At 39.4% G+C, this 21162-nt stretch overlaps 1 protein-coding gene, 1 non-coding gene and 1 pseudogene across 2 annotated transcripts; 2 read left to right on the forward strand and 1 right to left on the reverse strand.

The window, feature by feature from the left end:
* Positions 1-598: 598 nt before the first annotated feature.
* Positions 599-3371, forward strand: LOC147873306 (protein CFDP2-like). The gene is made up of 2 exons (XM_087351954.1): positions 599-924; positions 1706-3371. The coding sequence occupies exon 2, from the start codon at positions 2016-2018 to the stop codon at positions 3369-3371; it is 1356 nt and encodes a 451-aa protein (XP_087208080.1). The 5' UTR covers positions 599-924; positions 1706-2015.
* Positions 3372-12215: 8844 nt separating this feature from the next.
* Positions 12216-12377, reverse strand: LOC147873307 (U1 spliceosomal RNA). The gene has a single exon (XR_015536027.1). It is a non-coding gene; the product is annotated as a U1 spliceosomal RNA (small nuclear RNA).
* A 3993-nt stretch (positions 12378-16370) lies between these two features.
* LOC147873308 (U2 spliceosomal RNA) lies at positions 16371-16518 on the forward strand (annotated as a pseudogene).
* The last annotated feature ends 4644 nt before the right edge of the window (positions 16519-21162 follow it).

Consider the following 21162-nt stretch of genomic DNA (forward strand, 5'->3'; position numbering starts at 1 on the left):
CGTGTACTCAGCAGGTGAATAAAGCAGGTGACACTGCAGAATATGTTGGTTCCATAAGTATTCCCGTTATGATTAGACATAGCTAATGGCGGGTAATAAAAATGTCAATCTGGTCTGCTCGCATCAGACTGACGTAAGAACTTGTTAGCCGTCTGTCTGCGGCTTTCTGTCTGGTCTCTTAGGGGAAATAGTTCAAAATTAGTTTACAATTACAAATGATAGTTCAGTGCACTGACTGGTCACGGATTCCAGGTAGTCTGTACTGTCATTTGTTGAAGCACTTGTCTCAGAATGATATCAGATACTGGGGTTCAAAGTTTTAATTTCCATCAGAGAGGCCTTCCTTCAAACAAAACTTTTATAAAGAACCTGCAGTGTTATATTCTTTTGAAAGGTCACGAGGAAATTAATGATCAGCTCGCTTTCTCACTAAGGCGTACGTACATCCAACGTATGTAACTGCTACAGTTTACTGTGTGTTGTTTTTGCAATTATTTCGTGGTTAAATGATTTTGCAACGCTCGTGTTATTTCAGTGTTTATCATCTCACTGAAAAACCAAGTGTGCGCTATGTATTTTTCATTTCTATGCTGTGTTGGAGAGTGGTGTATATTATAACAAAGGAATCCATGTTAGACAAGAGGTTTTAGATATGTGGAAATGTATTTTGCTGAAACCCACAACCGCCATATTTACATGTGGTTCTCGTTTCCAGGACAAGGCTTATCCTCAAGTTGCGGATGTAGGAGAAGGCCGCCTCCAGACATCAGGGCAGCTCCGACTGTGTTTGCTCTAATTTATTAAGCTTTTTCACCGGCTGATATTTGTGCAGCGACCACAGACAACTGCCTAGCATAATACTGAAATTTACACAGGGCCATGCACTTGAGTGGCTAGCTCATGAAGTTACCTAAAAAACTTAAGGTAGGTGATGTGATTTCTTTTAGAGAGTGCGTTCTGTTGTGTATTAATGCTAATAAAAATGAATAAATGTTTACACATCTTTTATTCTACTATCTAATATATGTATCGACCTAAACAGGTCACTTTTAGGTGTAGATATTTGAATGTGAATGACCTGATGCATAGGTGTGTGTATATATACATATATATTTAAATGCGCTAATCGAAGCTAAGATAAATCCGTGAGTTTTGCAGGAAGTCTCGTTAGATCGGAGTTTAAATTGTGTAGAGAGTTTCGTAATAGTATATTTGAAAGTTGAGCATTAAAATGTAAAAATGTTAATGTAAGCTAGAGGTTTTATGTGTTTGAACAATGGCTAATTTTAAACTAAAGTTATTTATTGAAATTAAACATGATTATTAAAATTAAAATTAGGTATTATAGAGGTACCAATTGGACCTGTACTAATTGAATGCTACAACAAAGATCAAATATCCAACAGTGTCGTGTGGTACGTATTCTTGTACTGTACATGCTCTTGTAATTATCCCTTGAGCTAAACACGTGTCTGATTATTCCGAAGTCATAATTACTACTATTATATTACTTAGCTTTTTCTTGAAAAGAAAGTGCAGGACCAAAGCCATATTACCTCATGTATGTCAGTGCATGCAGCTGTTCAGCTTTGATACTATTTTCACAGTCCACCTAATTCCATACACATTGAAGGTGGCATCAAGACTTCTGATGAACATCTTATTACAAACTATAAATTGTTGTTTTTATTTATGTACTTTCTAGATATGGACTACATTTTATCTCAGATGAAGCATATGCACTGTCAATTTATGAATCCCAAACAACATTCCAAAGTGTGCTGAGCCAAACATGTCTTCCAGACCCACAGAATACTCATGTTATCAATCAAGATACGTAATTGCAGATCTTGATCACAGGGATTAAAATATTTACAATGTCTCATGACAGTGGAAGAAGTATGAACAAACTTACGGCACGTGGATGGCAGTTGCCGAAGTATTCCTGACACTAGTCAACCAAGCCTCGGATCAGGACGGACTCTTTGGCACGACCACGGCAATTGAAAAAGGACATGAGATTTGGTACTTGGAACATTAGGAGCCTCTATAGGGCTGGGGCACTGAAATCAGTGTGTAGGGAATTAGGGAATTATAAGTTAGACTTAGTGGCAGTGCAGGAAGTGCGATGGGAGGGGGAGGGCACGATCCCAGTGGACAATTTTACATTTTTCTATGGAAAGGGGAATGACAATCATCAGCTAGGGACGGGTTTTTTTGTTCATAGCAGAATTAGGGCAGCAGTTAAGAGAGTAGAATTTGTTAGTGACAGGTTGTCTTACGTAATTTTGGAAGGACGTTGGTGCGACATCATTGTCCTTAATGTTCATGCCCCAACGGAAGACAAAAGCGATGATATCAAGGATAGCTTTTATGAAGAATTGGAATCAGTATTTGATACATTTGGCAAGTATCACATGAAAATTCTGCTAGGAGAGTTCAATGCAAAAATTGGGAGGGAGGATATCTTCAAACCCACAATAGGCAGCGAGAGTCTCCATGCACTTAGTAATGATAACGGTGTTAGAACAGTAACCTTTGCTACGTCAAAAGATTTAATTGTAAAAAGTACAAAATTTCCACACCGTGATGTTCATAAATACACTTGGACTTCTCCAGATGGTAGCAAATTCAATCAGATATATCATGTTTTAGTAGATAAGAGAAGGCAGACAAATGTAATTGATGTGAGGTCATTCAGAGGAGCAGATTGCGACACTGATCATTATCTGGTGGTAGCAAAAGTGAGGGAGCGGCTTTCAGTAAGTAGACGAACTAAACAAAATTTTGACACAGAAAGATTTGATTTAAAAAAATTAAGTGAGGGAGAGGCAAAGGAACAATATCAAGTTGAAATTTCGAATAGGTCTCAAATTTTAGAGACAAATGAGGATAATGAAAGTGTGGACATCAACAGGGAGTGGGAAAATGTCAGCAACTGCATCAAAATTTCAGCAAAAGAGAAACTAGGATACTACAGGAGAAAGCAAAATAAACCGTGGTTTGATGAAGAATGTTCAAAATTAATAGATCGAAGGAAGCAAACAAAATTTCAATGGTTGCAGAACCCAAACAAAACAAATGCGGATAATCTATGTAACGTGAGACGTGAGGCTAGTAGAACCTTTAGGACTAAGAAAAGGGAATACCTGAAGGGCAAAATTGCTGAACTTGAGACAAATAATAAGGAAAAAAACATCAGAGACCTGTACAGAGGCATTAATAACTTTAAGAAAGGATATCAACCCCAGACCAATTTGGTAAAGGATGATAGTGGCAATTTGCTTGCAGATCCAATAGAAATTGTGAATAGGTGGAAAAATTTCTTTAGCGAGCTCTTAAATGTTCATGAGACTGGTGATATTAGATAGATTGAAATACATACAGCTGAACGTTTAGTTCCAGAACCTAGTTTAGATGAAGTGGAACTAGCCATTGGGAAGTTGAAAAGTTATAAATCTCCAGGAATTGATCAGATTCCGGCCGAATTAATTAAAGCAGATGGCAAAGGGTTGCATATGAGGATCCATAAGCTTATTCAGTTAATTTGGGATAAGGAAGAGATGCCACAACAATGGAAGGAATCCATAATTATTCCTATTCATAAGAAGGGGGACAAGACTGAGTGTGGTAATTACCGAGGAATATCGCTGCTATCAACCTCATACAAAATTCTATCCAACATTCTTTTGGCAAGATTAACCCCATATGCGAATGAAATTATTGGGGATCATCAGTGTGGGTTCAGACGAAACAGATCAACGATTGATCAGATCTTTTGCATTCGTCAGATACTAGAGAAAAAATGGGAGTTCGGTGGGACCGTACATCAGTTATTTATAGATTTCAAAAAAGCCTATGACTCTGTGAAGAGAGAAGTGCTATATAATATTCTTATTGAATTTGGTATACCAAAGAAGCTAGTGGGTCTAATAAAAATGTGCTTAAATGAAACCTGTAGCAAAATTGGAGTAGGTAAATATGTATCTGAGACATTCCTCATCAAGAACGGTCTAAAACAAGGAGATGCTCTGTCTCCCTTGCTCTTTAACTTTGCGCTAGAATACGCCATCAGGAAGGTCCAAGGTAGGCAGGAGGGTTTGCAATTGAATGGGACACATCAGCTATTGGCATATGCTGATGATGTTAATTTATTGGGAGACGATATAAATACAATAAAGAGTAACGCAGAAGTTTTACTAGAGGCTGGTAGACAGGTGGGGCTGGAAGTAAATTCAGAAAAAACTAAGTACATGTTAGTATCTCGTCATCAGAAGACAGGCGGGCAAAATTATCTTAGGGTGGCTAATAAATTCTTTGAAAGGGTTACAAAGTTCAAATATTTGGGAACAACAATAACAAATCAAAATGATACTTGTGAGGAAGTTAGGAGGAGACTAAATTCCGGAAATGCTTGCTACTTCTCAGTCCAAAATATTTTGTCTTCCCGTCTGATTTCTAAGAACCTGAAAATTAAAGTATACAAAACAATAATCTTGCCTGTTGTTTTGTATGGGTGCGAAACATGGTCTCTCACTCAGAGGGAGGAACACAGATTGCAGGTGTTTGAGAATCGGGTGTTGAGGAGGATATTTGGGCCTAAGAGGGAAGACGATGGGGCGTGGAGAAAACTGCACAATGACGAGCTTAAAAATCTGTACTGCTCCCCCAGTATTGTGAGGGTGATTAAGTCGAGAAGAGTGAGATGGGCGGGACATGTAGCGCGCATGGATGGGACAAGAGGTGTGCACCGGTTACTGTTTGGGAAACCTGAAGGGAAGAGACCGCTGTGGAGACCTAGACGTAGGTGGGAGGATAATCTCAGGCGGGATCTATGGGAGATAGGAGTTGAAGGAAACTGGATTTTGTTGGCCCAGGACAGGGTCCGGTGGAGGGCTTTGGTTAATTCGGTGATGAACCTTCGGGTTCGGTAAGCCATCTAGTTAGTTAGTTAGTTAGTTAGTCAGTCAGATGTACTTCGCAGCTGCCAAAGAGGAAAGTCGTAAACAACAGTGTTTTGGCATCCCTCGTGACCGTGTCGGTGTTTGTGCAGGTAAGTGACACGTAGGCTTAGGTTTCTGTGTTCATGAAAAGTTACATTGCATACATACCCATTCTGTTCCTGCAGTGCATCGCTTAATACAATTGGGGCTGACACTTTTGGTCTTGAAAGGAATGCCACGATCTGAAAGCCAGTTGCTATATCGCCGTTTCGAGATGAAGGAAATAACCGAATTGGTTCGTACATTATGGCAAGTTGTTCATAGTTCATAGTTATTAAAATAAATTGCGTGCCAATAATCTCCAGATATTGTCACCGATTTAAACATTAACAGAGCATTTGGAATGAAGCCATTTTCACTCCCAGCATGTACAAAAACGACTCGCTGTCTTTGGAGGCGGGTGCAAGTACACGCGTTCTTACCATGACTCCAGGCAAGATTTACTGTGTGTGTGTGTGTGGACTGAATGTAGATGATAGGTTGATCCTTGTTTCTGTAATGAAGGACCCGTATTTCTCAAATTTGCCATGCGAATACCATCCTTTTTGAATAGCGCTTTTCTATCATTTTCTTATTTCATCAACCTGAAGACTCTCTCACTAATTATTTTCCAAAGAGCCCACTTTCCCCACTGAATTTGAACTTCTTCTTGAGTGTAAGTAGCAACGATTGTAAATTAGGACACTCATCTCTTGCAGTTTAAAATCCTTAATTCCTTACATTCACCGTGTTCACAAGATCCTGTCCCGAGTAAGACGAAGCCATTCCTCAAATTGGCTCTTCCCTTCACGTGTTCTATGAAAATGTTACGTGTATGTACCTTTATATCTCCAATGGCTACTACATACTCCACTAATTCCCTTCATTTCTTAATTCTGACATAATACTGTGTAACAAGTACTAATTAGGCAGTGGTCTGTTTCCTTCTGGTCTGCCAACCAAAACCATGTATGCATTTCTCTTCTTTCCCATGCGGGCTACATGCCCTGCCCATCTCATCCTCTTTGCCTTGATCTGTCTAATTATATTTGTTGATGAGTACAATTTATGAAGCCCCTCATTATGCAACTTTCGCCAGCCTCTTAACAGTTCATCTCTCCTAGGTGCAGATATTCTCCTCAGCACCCTGTTAGTCGCCCGAGAAGAGATTATTTTATTAAACAGTCATCGATACTTAAGATACTCAAAATAAAAATGTAGTAGGTCTAATTTACATCCCTGTCTGACACACAGTGCTGGTAGACTAAAAATATTCAAATATGTGCTGACCTGTTGTTTCCAGTGCTTTAATCAAACACTAAACCTCATACTGTATGTAGCCTTTCTCTTTTTAGTGATTTATGCCCTTTATATATACTAAAAAAATACCATTGTGTAAATGTTCTTAATATGCTAGTTCTTTTATGGTGAGGAGTTATTAGCATCCCTCCTGATATCCAGCTTCTGCCCCATTCTGCATGCCTTCTCCTGGTACCCCAGGAAGTGCCATTGATAAAACATGACTTAATAAATTGGTATTGGTAATGTAAATTACATTGACCTAACACAGGATCATCTTCACTGACGGACTTTAATTTTCATGGACCTAGTCTACATTCTAAAACAAAGATACACTTTAATCATCATGACTTAATAAGACATACTTTCTTATCTTATACACAACATATTAGATAAGTTCAAGTACTTGCTAATTTGTGACTTTTGTTATTGGTATTGAAGGCTTGCTCTTACATAGCTCCAGTCCTGTTGCCTAATGTATCATACCGAATAAGAAATTCTCAGCAGTGCTGAAGTTTGGGATGTGATGAGTGATATTTTGGCTCCTTCAATGTATCAGATGTCATGCCTTTGGAATGCAACTGATAAGATTAACAGTTATTTCCATCTCATTCAATAAACGATATTTACTAATGAAACATACAAATGAATATAAACTGCTTCATATTTCACCATTTTTATAATTTTTAAGTTCTTCCAAAATATATTCTTATGGAATATGTTTTTATATCTGTCGCAGTATTATGCAGAAATGAAGACAATTATGTGACATTACTAGATACATGTAGGAAAACTAACGCAGTTAGAACTCCATTCTTCACAGGCTGCATCCATCGGACTAAGACACACAACATTCAGAAACAGATTCTTTACTATTTTCAGTCCACTCCAACTGTCGGCAAATAACTGTAGTTGAGGTAACATGCTTTATTTTCTATGGCACTGTGTTTTAACCTCAGGAATAGAACGAGAAAGGGTGGAAAAATTGAAACAAAACGAAAATGTTAAGGGGATCATTCTTTAGCAGGAAATGTTCCTGAAATATCATGGTATGAAGAATTGTCAAATGGGGAATAGTTGATCGATCATAAATAGCAAAGTGATGATGCTCAGAGGCAGACAAATGGTGAGTTGAATAACTGCAAAGAAACTGCATCTAACACACATAAGATGAATGCACAGTGAACACTTGTCGTAATGACGCTAGTGGAAGCAAATAGTGCTTGCTGACACAATACACACCATATACTTAATTAAGAGGGCAAAATTTCTAGTAATTTCTGTTCCTGACCACTCACTTGCTGGTCAGAATTACCATTCCGTCAGCAGATGACCTTGTATGTTACTTTTAAAAAGCTTTAAGTGAACAGGTAATTTTTATATTAATATTGATGTATAGTAAATATCTCTATGTATTCATTTTAAATTTACTTAAGTGTTACAATTTGATGTTTCTTAGAAGTTCTGGATGCAAGAACTTTATATGATGATGATGTGTTACACTTTGTTTCCTCTAGAAAGATCTGGACACTTGCTGGTCATTAGATACTAAAATGCAGTGGAATCTATGACTGATTTGCTGATGGTAATAATGAATGGACATTGCAAATGGCATCATAATGCTGCAATGTGTCTGCTGTTATAGCATAATTAAACGAAAAAAGTCTGCAGTCTCTTACAGCTAAGAGTTCTAACTCTGTGTTGCTGCTTTTTCAACGTGAACATGGCCTTTGCAGTTGTTCCCTCCTTGAGAGCCTTAAGTGCATCTTCGTACTGGCAACAAAGAGTTTGTCTTGATGCCAAGTTCTGCGTAGTCCAGATGCCTTCATACGTCAGGCGATGAAATTAATTAAGTGTCATGACACAATAATATGAAGAATAAATGCAGATTAATTACCTGACACCCCCTGCAATAGATAATATATAGGCTGCTGATTCTTAATTGCATGCATTTCGTTTAAAAATTGTAATCTACTCTTAAAATCAATCCAAGATGAATCTCCTATAAACAAATGGTCACAGGTGCCTTGTGAGAGGCTGCAGCAATGAAGCATCAGTTGAAAAGTAATATTTGGACAGAAATAACAGGTGATGTCTTCATATCACCTTATGAGTTAGTGTTTCAACTCTTAGAGCATCTTATTTACAACATAAAGGAGCTTCTGGACTCTCATCACACATGCTGATGGATGAGATGAACCAAATTGACTTTGCATCCTTTGTGGCCTGATTTTACATCTACCAACTCCTAACTGTGGGGACACCTGAAGGGCATAATTTACTTGGAAAGAGTCAACATGAAGGACTAGCTTTAGCATTTGTATCAGGGGCTGTGACAAATGTAAATTTTCAGTGTACAAGTGTCACAACTCAGTTACGCATTCAAAATAACAGACGACGTTTTCAGAAACTTTTGCCAATACTTTAAAAACATTAAAATCCTGTTAAGGTATCTTTAGGAACAAAGCTGAATGTGCTTCTAATAAGGTGTTTTACGTGTCTCATTTGATTTACTGATTCTTCCAGTTCTCACTAATGAAGAGGTTGCAACTGTATGTTTGTAGGAACTTTCTGGCTTTGTTTTAGGAATAGAACACAATCATGTTTGATGCATACAATTAAGAAGTCCCTACTATGTGTCTATTTGTAAATATCTGCATATATTATACAAAACGCTGATCTTGAAAACATCCTATTGTTATATTTCAGAAGAATTACGTAATTGCTTTCTGTTACAATTACGAATTAATTCATGTTATATATGCATTCACTTTTTCCTCCATTTGTATATTTTTACAGTACCTTTTTATGTACAAACTATCACATAAAGTACCCTCTATCACTTCCAAGTAGTAGGGTTATCTTGCATGAGGCATCTTTGCAGATTACACACTTTTAAAATAATACCTGTTAATATAGCCACTCAGCCAAGAAGTAGAGGAAATATGCTTTAAAACTGAAATCAATATCCTTCTTCTCCATTTGTGCAAACAATTAAAAAGCAAATTTCCCACATGCCTGTTTCCATCACATTTACATTGGGAGAATAATAGGGACATGACTGGAACCTGCAGCAAACATTCTAGGTGCAGCTTTTGTTCTTTTCCTAATCATATTGAAAAAGATGTTTACAGTAGGAAGAAACAATCAGCATTCTAATACACAGAATTTAAAACTGAGACTTTATGTCTCTCTATAACCTTAAAATAACATTTTGTACTGTGATGTTGCCTTTAGTACAATGAGAGCTCTAAAAACAAATTTGTAGAATCAAAACTCTATCCAAGAAGACATTCTAAAATGTTTTGTCTAAAACTTAAATACATGATGGGAGGAAGGAATGTAAATTTCTCCTTGCATAAGTATCATGGTTTGAGGTTGTCTGGAAGAAGGAATGTAACACTCCATCCACTCTGTCTCAGCAGTAGACGGAAGTGAGTGATCAGCTTCATGCTCCAGGTGATTTATCCTTTGAAGAGGAACTCCAGGACTGAGTAGGAGATTGGGTGGACTGCACAGCCGACCTGGATGTTGTTTTAAAAATTCCTGTTCTCTTCATGAATGGAATCCCAGTTATCCATCATGCCCATTCCATCCAGGCTCGTACATTGAGAAACGGGGGTTCATGCATGTAGTTGCATTACTGTCTTATTCAGCAGCTAAAATTGCAAGGAGCTTTATCACAACACCTTCAAAATGTGTTATATTGGTACACATATGTCTTTGTCATGCCCTCATCTTTTGTTCTGCTTCACACCTCATCATGCTTTCTTCTAATAAAAAATACAGGAGTAATTTATAATTTTATGTGTTTGTGATATGTTCAGTAAAGTGAATTAAAGATGACAGCCTTACTTCCTCATCAGTCGATTTGTTGTCCTGATTTTCCTTTCTCCTGGAAGTGCTGAAAAGTTTTGAACAGAGATGAGACTAATGTTCATGTTTGTTTCTTATTAGTAAGAGTTAAAATGTTAAGCAATTCTTGAGTTACCGTCAGGGTGAGAAATTGTTATACCAGAAGACTACACCATCCTTTTTAATTTGCATCTGTCAGTGCCTTGCTTGATGCTTCAGGAATGAAATTGCGGAGCGCGCGAGTAAATGATGAAATGAAGTCTGATAATGCAGTGAGTGTGAAGGTGGCTATCTTCTGGGTTGTAGCACCAATAGTTTTTTTTAGAAATTTACCGACTTAGTAGTTGCCAGATGTCTTGTGAGCTTGCACTCCATAGTACCTAGGCTGTACTGGATTTGGCACAGCCAGGAAAAGATTCAGAGCGGCTTGGAGCTGCGGTACTCATCTCTAAAACACTGACATGGATGGCCTGCTGTAATTATGTCTTTATCCCTACTATGAATACTACTATACTCTGTTGTATCCTCCTCGGTACACTTTACCTTCCAGTATTACTGCTACTCTTGAAGTTAAATCTTGGTACCATATGTAACTATAAGTGTGGAGGTAATGGAATTTCTTTCCACTTCCACGTTGATGTTTCCCTCTTAGCTGATCGCCCCATACTGACAGCTCACAAGATGTTGGCACCAAGTACCCATGAAATATTGGAAAACTTTTACCAGACTACATGGAGCTACAAACCAGAAGACAGCCATCTTCATATTTGTATCTGTCTGTATTAATTTATTGTATAAACCTAAGACATTGCATTTTAGAAACATTCAAAGAAATATGACATGGGAACAGTGAAGGATTCACTCTTAGGGGAATGATTATATTACAGAAATAAACTAAATGACTAATACACATAAGAAGAGTAATGTAATTGGAACTAGGCATGTGGTTTTTGATTGTGAAGCATGCCTGTCTTATGCAATGCATTTCCTCTCAAATGTAATACTCATACTGGTGTAAGAACAGGTATTTTCATGTGTGAGTTCCTACTTTCATATGTTCAGATCTGTGCATTATGGCTGAGACATTGTGATTCCATCTACTTTCACCCATAACTTTTACAAGTAAATTCTGTCAAAATGTTATTTATTGGTTTTTTAATTTGTACCTTATGCGTATGCTGACATTTTTAACTAAGTAACTTACTAGATGGCTTAGGGAACACGAAGGTTCATCAGCGAATTAACCATAGCCCTCTACTGGTCCCTGTCCTGGGCCAACAAAATCCAATCACCTTCAACTCCTATGTCCCACATTATCCTCCCATCTACGTCTAGGTCTCCCCACCGGTCTCTTCCCTTCAAGCTTCCCGACTAATACCCAGTGCACACCTCTTGCCCCATCCATGGGCACTACATGTCCCACAGATCTCATTCTTCTTGCCTTAATCACCATGATAATATTGGGGGAGGAGTACAAATTTTTAAGCTCATCATTATGGAGTTTTCTCCATGCCCCATCATGTTCTCTCCTAGGCCCAAATATCCTCCTCAACCCTGTTCTCAAACACCTGCATTCTATGTTTTGTACCAATACAATATAACAGGTAAACTTATTGTTTAGGTTCTTAGAAATCAGATGGGAAGACAGAATATTTTGAACTGAGAAATAGCAAGCATTTCCAGAATTGTCCTAATTTCCTTGTGAATATTATTTTGATTTGTTTTTGTTGTTCCCAAATATTTTAACTTTGTCACATTTTCAAGGAATTTATTAGCCACCCTAATATGATTTTGCCATCTATCTGCTGATGAGGTACTAACATGAACTTAGTTTTTTTTCAGCATTTATTTCTAGACCAACGTTTCTACTAGCAACTAGTAAAACTATTTATATCTTCACCCAATAAGTTATCGTAAGCACATGCTAATGGCTGTGTCCTCCATTCAACTGCAAACCCTCCTGCCTTGGACTTTCCTGATGCCCTATTACATAGCACAAGTAACGACCAAATGGAGCCAAGCATTCTTGTTGCTTGAATCTTAGAAATAATAAATAAAACAACATGAAAATAGAAATTAACGGGACGGCGCGAACGCAGTCCCGACTACCAAAAATTACGCGCCCGAGTTACCCACATTTGGGGCAATCGCAGGGGTCAACCCAACCGATGTGCAATGGAAGGGTCTCACCCTGGGGGAACCGCCTTCTGGATCACGGTAATCCCTACGCCAGGTAAGTATGCACTAACCGTGTTTCAGGCGCTATTTAAAACATCGCTACTACATTTGAGTCGCAGGACGTCTTATGAAATATCGTCCTAAAGAATTAATATAACCTATAATGAACCACATTTTATAAATTTCCAGTTGATATTATTTTTATCCACCGAAATAAAGCATAATGTTTGTTGAAAAAGCATAATATGATGACATTTCGTTAAATAAACGACTTGAAGCATATTGATAGAACTTACAAGAGAGAGAGAGAGAGAGAGAGATAATTCCTGAGAAGCACCAACATGGTGTACAGATGGTTAGGCGAAGAAAATATGCCTACTGAAATGATCAGAAACTTTTTCTGTGTATTTACTTCTTCATTATTTATAAGAACAGAGGACATCTGTTTGATCAGATGTAGTTTCCCTGTCTCCGTTCTTGCTGTGTTCCATTTTTATTTCATCAGATTTTGCTATTAGTTTACAATGTAGAATTCTTTTATCATTGGATTACTGTTCCTGGCCCCTGCCTCTGTGCATGTGTGTACATGCAGGATATTATTCCTTGTGCAATCTAGTTACCCTTTGCTGAAAGACTCTCGGGTTACAAGCCGTGTCAGGTTGCTGAATGGTTAATAAACCATATCTTCTGCCAACGTTTCGAGAGGAATCTCTGCTGTCATCCTCAGGGCTGCTGTGTAACAAACCTGGTCCTTTGTAGCATGCTACAATTAAAATGTTGTATTAGGTGGTGTATGAAGTTTAATTGTGAATTTTATCACTGTTTTTCTCTTTGTAACTAGATTTTGTACAATGTGGCATTGCTGAACTACAAATTCCTGTCTTACACAAGGAGCAACAGTATCTCGTATAGCGTAGCTGCATCCTAAGATGAGGTTCTGTAACTGTAATGGCGCTACAGATATTCAGTGAGTGTTATCGTAGTGAATAAATAAGCACTGCTTTGTTGTATGCAATTGCAGTATTTTACAGGAATAGCAGATGTGAATGGGATAGACAGAAAAGTGCTCCCACTATGCAGAAGCACTAAACTTAGTCCTGGGGAAAGTATGAATAGACGTCATTTGTCCAGTTTGTGTTTTAGACCCAACTCTGTCATAAATTCACTGAAAAATATTGAATCATGACACATAAAGGAAAATTTTTCCAGGTGTGTGTGATGCCTAGAAGCATAAGCTTCGTAGGTAATTTTTTGTAGAATATTCCATTCTTGCAGTCTAACCTGGAACCTCAAAGCTCAACCTGCTTTTTAAAATAAATCTCAGCTTTCTAAGGAGATAATTTTGTTATGTTTGTGAAATTAAGCAAGACATCATTGATGGAAAAGACTGAAAACCTAGATCCATAAACTTAAATTCTGCAGTTGGTTTGTTGTCAAAATCATCACTTGATATATGTAAATATATTTTTCTTGTTTTCTCTCCTTTCTAAATGTATCCTTTAGGGAGCTGAGGTATAGGTTAAATGGTAGGTAGCAGTTTTGAGTGTTGTGTAGAATGTTTGAGCTCTGAAGAAGAACGCACATAAGAACAGTAGAAATTGTCCTGCTCTCTCCGAACCACCACATCAGCAAGAAGCACTCATGAATATAATCCCTTTAGCCATCCCGTCAGTGGCTGGTCATATGAACTACAGTGTAGGTCTTCTGAATTTCTGTGTTTGTATGTAAATAAGAATGGTTTTCCTGTGGGTGAACGATAATATTAGGAGTAATTTGTGTTGTCAGTGTATAGAAATTATTTGCATATTAATAATGATTTAATATTTAATACAAGTTTTGCAGCATAGTGGAGAACTGTTCTCTGAAAGTGGGATAGGAGTCAATTGGCGTGAGACACTTAAAGAAGAGTGTGCAGGTGATTTACAGATACGCTGTATATTGTTCTTGAGTGTAGAACCTTTTGTGAGGAGACATTCAAAAATAGCTCTTACACAGTTTCAGTGACATGTTACATATTTGAAATGAAGTACATGTATTTTGTGGTTTATTCACTTTGATTCCAGAATTTCCTTTTGTATCTCGACTTCAGATGCTGTTGGTGAAAGCTGGAGGAGAGAATATTAGCATTACAAAGTCTCCTACTGTGGAAATCTATAGTGAGAACCGGAAAGAAAGTGCTGATGCTAGTTAAGAAATAAAGAATTACAGTTTCCACGTGTACATTTTCACTTGTAAAAATTAACTTCTGTAAGGAATAATACCATTACACTGAAAAATTTGTTTAATTTTTGTAACTACACAGTGTCTCATCAAGCACAGCGAAGGGCCTGTCAGTAGATGGAAAAACATACTGTCTCCATCTTCAGGGCTGAAGGTGGAGATTATGATTCTGGACCATGTGATGTACCATTATGAACCAGAAGACCAGCGACAATATCTCCACTGTCGAGGGAATCTCAGAGATTCTTTTTCCTCCTTACCTGCACAAATTATATTTGTGAGAGTTATAGGAAACCTAGGAGACTTTATCAAGGAGCACAAGATCTCATCAAACCAAATTAAACTACAGGTCAGATATTTTGCTTCTGTGTAAAACAATGTGAACATGCAGGTGTAGATGAAAAGAATGTATATGAAGTATGGTGCTGTAGATTACTTGATGTAGGGGTGGAAACATGAGCCTGATGAGGGGCCAAGCAATATAAACTTTTTAGGTTATGTTCATGTGATCTTGTGTGTTTCAATTGTTGCCTTCAGTAGAAGACAGCATGGAACTTATTTACGCCCACGAGACTTGAATAAATTTTACAGAAGCTCTTTATTCTGATGTTTAACATCTATATAATTAATGTAAGTGTGTGTTGGGTGCTACTTGGTTACATGGAATCATTTAACATTGGCCACATCAGTGTGTGTCACCAATATATATGAGATTGCTCATACAGTAAGTCTTCATTTTAAGTGTGTGTTACTGTTTTCCTATTGCAACTGTAATTGCAAATTGTAGGTAACTTTTGTTGAATCTTTCTATGCCATACTCCATCAAACTCCACATAACAGTTATGGTGCAGTGTATGAGGAGACACAGGCAAGCTGTTAGGCATATTGCTTTAACTGCGGGTAACAATTGATTCTGTAAATGTGGTCCAACAGCATGCATGCATGTATGTAAGTAAGACATGTTGGAGCAGTAATTTAACTAACAACAGATGGCAAACATACTACTGTTCTGTAAGATTTGAGGTTTTCACAGCGGTGAATATGAAGATTTCTGTCTTCTGTTTAGTCTGGTCGATGTTTACCAGCATTTCAGAGGTCATACTGCCTCCATCATCAGGGTATTGAATGTGCCACTTGGGTGGGTGGAGCTAGGTTTATAGGAGCCGGACCATGAATAGAGTAGCCTGCCCCCAGTAAATGATCACCCTGATGACGGAGGCAGTGTGACCTCTGAAACGTGGTTAACATCGACCAGACTACACAGCGTCCTGAACCACTGTAAGCCGGACTTCGCCGCCATCACCCGCCGTCACAACGCGGTCCTTGGTCGGCTTGTCAAGGCGCTCAAGCCACGGTCCTCGTCAACCAGACCGTGCCAGGCTTCAACGACGGTCTTCGGCCCGACCGCGGAGAAGACCGCCGCGATTATCGATGTGGCTACGCAGTTTGAGAATCGGTATGCCGCATTTGAAGCTGCACGGAATGATAAGAGGGTATAATATGACCACATTGCGAGCTACCTGCGTCAGCAGGGCTACGATGTGGTCGTAGATGCATTTCTCGTTGGGACGCTGGGTGGATGGGACCCGGCGAACGAGCGCCTCATTAGTCAGCTGCGCCTTGGGCGCCGCTACTGCAATCTGATGCTGCGCCTAATGTGCACGGACGCTATCCGCTGGAGTAGGGACATCTACGTCGAGCACATAACAGGGGTCAGACAGTAAACCGAAGGCCGAGTCGACCCTGACGGTGCGCACGATGTGGATGTGCACTTCTCTGTGTTTTGCCATGCTCCAACTATCAGTGCCAATGTAATGTGTGAAAATATGAGTCTTCAAAACTGTGTAGAGGGTTGAGAGGTGGTGATGTGCAGGACCAGAATATTAAACTGATTTTTGGAAAATGACGGAGTGCTAGGAGCTTGCTCCACCTTTGTCACGGGTTGGCCCGGTATTGCAGTACCTCCGGGATCGGCCCACCTTAAACTACTCATTAATAGCTTTATGCTTATCTGTCATTATCGTTTATCAACGGTTTGTGATCATTCTCGAAGTACTGTTACTGTACTTTTAGGGGAATCGTTTTTTCGCTAATTCCAGGTGTGCAGTATGGTAATCAAAAGAGCAAGTAATAGAGCCCTGTAACTCGTAATTAAACTCATTATCAGGATATTACAATTAGATATTACAACAGTTTTAACGTTTCGTGGTGTTCGTTTAAATATTTTCGGTCGCAGCGGTTACTTCTTCCCGATAAGCGGCGGAAGTTCCGGTACAATCAAGTGCACGCGTAATAGAGCCCTGCAACTCGTAATTAACCGCTGTAAGTGCTAGTGTGAGGTAGTTAATAACCAGAAAATATAACAGAGTAGTTTGTACGCTGGGTCCACTAATAGCAAGTAACAGAGAACGAAGCTTTGATGCCAGAGCTAGTCAATGCCAAAGACGACAAACAACATTTCTGTGCTATTTGAAAATAGGTGAGATGCACTCGCTGAAGAATATGAAAAGGTAATTTATTGTTTCCGGGATAGACTACAGTTGCCAGTTCGATTCCAGATCACAGGCAGAAGACACATCACAGTGGTAAGCAGGGTTAAGAAAGCAGCTGAAGGTAAGTTCTCGACTGTGACTGTACGAGGTGCGATCAGAAAGTTTCAAAACTGTGTCAATAGAGGGCGAACCGGATGTAGTACGAGCTTCTGCCGCTAAGGGGTTGGGCCTACATTCATAGTGAATCAGTGTGCCAGCCGGCATCATCGAATTAGCATTTGTTTCTTAGTTACTGGCGTTTTGGTAGTGCATTACACCGACCCTCCTGCGATTTCGGAATGGCGTGTGCATCAAATTTTGCCAAAGACTCGCCAAAACGGCTACGGAAACGTATGAAATGCTAAAGCAAGCATTTGGGGAGTCCGCAATGGGTCGTGCACAAACTTTTGTGTGCCATTCACGTTTTAAAAATGGCCGAACCTCTGTCGATGATGACGAGCGTTCTGGACGACCATCTTCGAGCACAACGCCCGAAAATGTTACAAAGATTCGGCAGGCCATTCACGAAGATCGACGTCGTACTATCAACGACTTGTGCGACATAGTTGGGATAGGCTATGGGACCTGTCAGCTGATTCTAAAGGAAGAACACCACATGCGACGCATCGCAGCCAAGTTTGTGCCAAGGCTCCTGTCTGAGGACCAGAAGCAGAATCGACTTCTCGTTTGTCAGGAGCTCAAAGATCTTGCAAGAACCGACCCCAACTTCCTTTCTAAGCTCCGTGTGACTTCTTCCTCTTCCCAAAGATGAAAATTCAGCTAAAGGGAAGGAGATTTGAGACGATAGAAAAGATTCAGGCAGAATCGCAGATGGTGCTTGACAGGCTGACAAAAAATAATTTCCAGGGATGCTACCAGGCTTGGCAGCGGCGCTGGGATCGTTGTGTTCACTCCCAGGGGAACTACTTCGAGGGTGATGGATGAATTTAATACCTGAGATAAGTGTACGGGGTTTTATAGGCGCAGTCTTGAAACTTTCTGATCGCACCTCGTACAGGGACATTGCGAAGCGTAATAAAGCAATGATCATCGACGTCACAGTGCCATTGGAGAATAGATAATACGCCGTAAAAGAATTTAAACAGAGGAACATAGAGCAATGTCAGGATCTAGCGAGGGCCCTGTGTGGGCGATTTCAAGAAGCTAAACCTGACGCATTCCTTCTCGGTTCGTCGGGATCCTGGGACCTCGAGAACGATAAGGTTATGAAGACTATGTGCTCGCGTATATACTTTAAATTATTTAAGAAACTGTGTGACATCCTGTTTTCAGTTCAATTCCGGAAAGGCTACCTGAGACGGTCACGAACTGGACTTTAAGTTGTAAATCCGGTTTTATGCTATGCGGACTGGTGTCTGCTTTTGACAATAGGAACGGCAGTGGCGGATGTGTAATCCTTACCCCAAGCCAGAGGTGCGTTGAGGTGGTACCTGGAACAGCAATGGTTAGAAAGGAAAGTAGCGGGTGTTTTTATGGAGGTGCGTCACAATAGCATCAACATGTAGCAAGGGATTTGGGCTTTCGGAAAGGTCCGGACCAGTCGTGTAGCTCGCGTTTTATTGAAATTTTAAAAGTTAGATGCTATAAGGTGGTTGTACTGTACCAAGTACCTCAGCAATTACAGACTTAGAACATTCTTGATCACTCACACCACGCAATTACACACACAAAAACAACAATCAGGTTGAAGTAATAAATACAATATCCTAATCAGCCTCTCTCGTGAACTTGTCAAGTCGCACTCATTCGGTTTTGCCTAACTTTGTCAGGAATTTCCTAAATAAGCCTGGCATCGGCTTATCGTGCATGAGCGCTTGTGGGACTGTACCCAGTGGAGTCTGATACCGAGCCGTTTAACCAATCTCCAATTTTACTCGGAAGCTCCGGCCATCTTTCGTGGTTTTGTTGGCAGTAGATGCGACAGAATTTACCGATCTCCTTCATACAACGCTCGCTGTGGTTTGCCTGCGGGTGTCGTACAGGTGAAAATCTGACATTCATACCTTTTTCGCCAAGTCGGTCTTCCAAAGTGAGTCCCATTGTCACTCAATACGCACTTAGGTTTTATGCCCTGTCAGTTTATTAAGGCGGGCACTCGTGGTTGCTGAGCGCAAAGGGTATAACTTTACTAATTTCGAAAACTCATCCAAAAGCACCAAAATTTATAGGACACCACTTTCAGCGGACCATACAAATCAGTAGCGCAGAGGTCACCGGGCAAGTGGCTCTGACACTCGGTCGCGTAGCTGCAGTTGGGGTGTTTGACCCTCTGACAGACATCAGAGCGGGATATCAGCTTCCGGACCTTCCATCCTAAACTTCGTGCATGAAAATTGTTGGCAATTTTTCTGTTCCTAAATGCTCCAAACTCATATGCATCACGACCCAGAAGAACAGCATCAACGTCTTCACCATAGTTAGAACTTTACATAAAATTTTGCTATTATAGTTAAGAGCTGAAAAATATGTTTTAAAATTATTGTCATCAATCTCAATTACTATAAGTATCTTTTGTTCAAAGGTTTGCGGCTTGAAGTGGTATCCAGACAAGCAGAGCCTGGCCTCCAGTGGCAATGACAATCGCCTCAATGTTTGGAATCTGCATTTGCTCTCACCTGTGCAGACTTACACTCAGTGAAAGGTATGAATCATTGTGTTTATCATATATAACTGATACAAGTTCATGGTTTCTCCAATATGGTGCTCATATTCTTTGGATGTCATTGATTTCACTGTTCTGCACAGCATTTGCAAAGTAAATTTCTTCACATTTCTCATCTCTGCCTCCTCCATTCTCTTTCTTTATTTTAATATTCTCTGCAGCATGATGTATCAAACTGATCATTTGGACACAATTCTTAATATACACAAATACATTTTATTTTACAGCTATTGCATGGTTCCCGCACCTTCATGGACTCTTGGCTAGTGGTGGAGGCGGAGCTGATCGGTGTATTCGTTTCTAGAACACGCTCACAGGACAACCAAAGCAGTTTGTGGACACTGGATTTCAAGTCCGTAATCTTGCTTGGCTTAAACATTCCTCTGAACTGGTAAGTTTCTTGCATGTCGATGTGCTCTGCAGTTTGTACTTGGAACGATCTCATTGATAGGGGAAGGAATTGTATTTTTAATTTGGTACAGGTAGTGAAGTGTTTGTAACCTATAAGATTAAATTGAAATTTATGTTGTGAATATTTTAACACCCCCAAACCTAATTTTGAAATTTCATTTGCTGCAGATATAATTTATAAAATTTCTACATTTGTACTTGGATGAAAAATGCAGTTAATGAAACCATAAAATTGTAACTGTGAAGCCGTCTCCACTCAGGGCAGTTCCTTACTTTACTCAATTTTGGCAGTATAAAATATGTTTTCTTTAGGTCAATACTTGTTGTTTATGGAGAAATAACAGAATTTTCATTCATCCACATTTCTCAGATTCTTCTCAGTAACTGAAGTCTTCACATTTTCCAAAAATAAAACCTTGGGAAAATGAAGTATACCAGGCCCCTTATTGTGGTTCAGAGCACACATTAAATTGTAGGGCCCCTCTTAATAAGCACACTTTTGGTTGGGGTAATGGAATCTGCTCTGCAGTTGCCCCCACCTGAATAGGAGAGTTTAGACTTACCCAAAGTTGCCATGCGCCTTGAAAGATCATCCCTGGAGACATTAATATGCTACGAGTTGTGAGGTAGCTGGATTAAGATCTACAGTGATGTCAATATCCCTAATTCTCTGCAGTAACTGATGATGTCATTACTTGTTGCGCTGTCATTGGCTGTGTCATCGTTTGCATAATTACCTGTTAAACGTGATTGGCTGACAAATTTTCATGGAATTTGGTGTGGATGTTATTCCAGATTGTTACTTTTCATTACATTTCCTATGGAAACACTTCATCTTCTTTCCTTGTTTCAGATCGTTGGTTAGCTGCATCAGTCTTCTTCCCAGTCCTCGCTTTCCTAGTCTCCTATATAACTATATATTTGAAAACACAACACAATTAAATATAAGTAACTAAACTAGCTACAATCCACAGATCAGGAGAAAATCCCTGCTAGGAATTTG

The sequence above is a fragment of the Zootermopsis nevadensis genome, unplaced genomic scaffold (assembly GCF_977971745.1).
Source record: "Zootermopsis nevadensis isolate Lab colony 2312 unplaced genomic scaffold, Znev_1.0 Znev_ptg000020l, whole genome shotgun sequence".
NCBI lineage: Eukaryota > Metazoa > Arthropoda > Insecta > Blattodea > Termopsidae > Zootermopsis > Zootermopsis nevadensis.

Excerpts from the sequence above, each read along its gene's own strand:
- LOC147873306 (XM_087351954.1), top strand. The coding sequence starts at position 2,016 with ATGAGATTTGGTACTTGGAACATTAGGAGCCTCTATAGGGCTGGGGCA.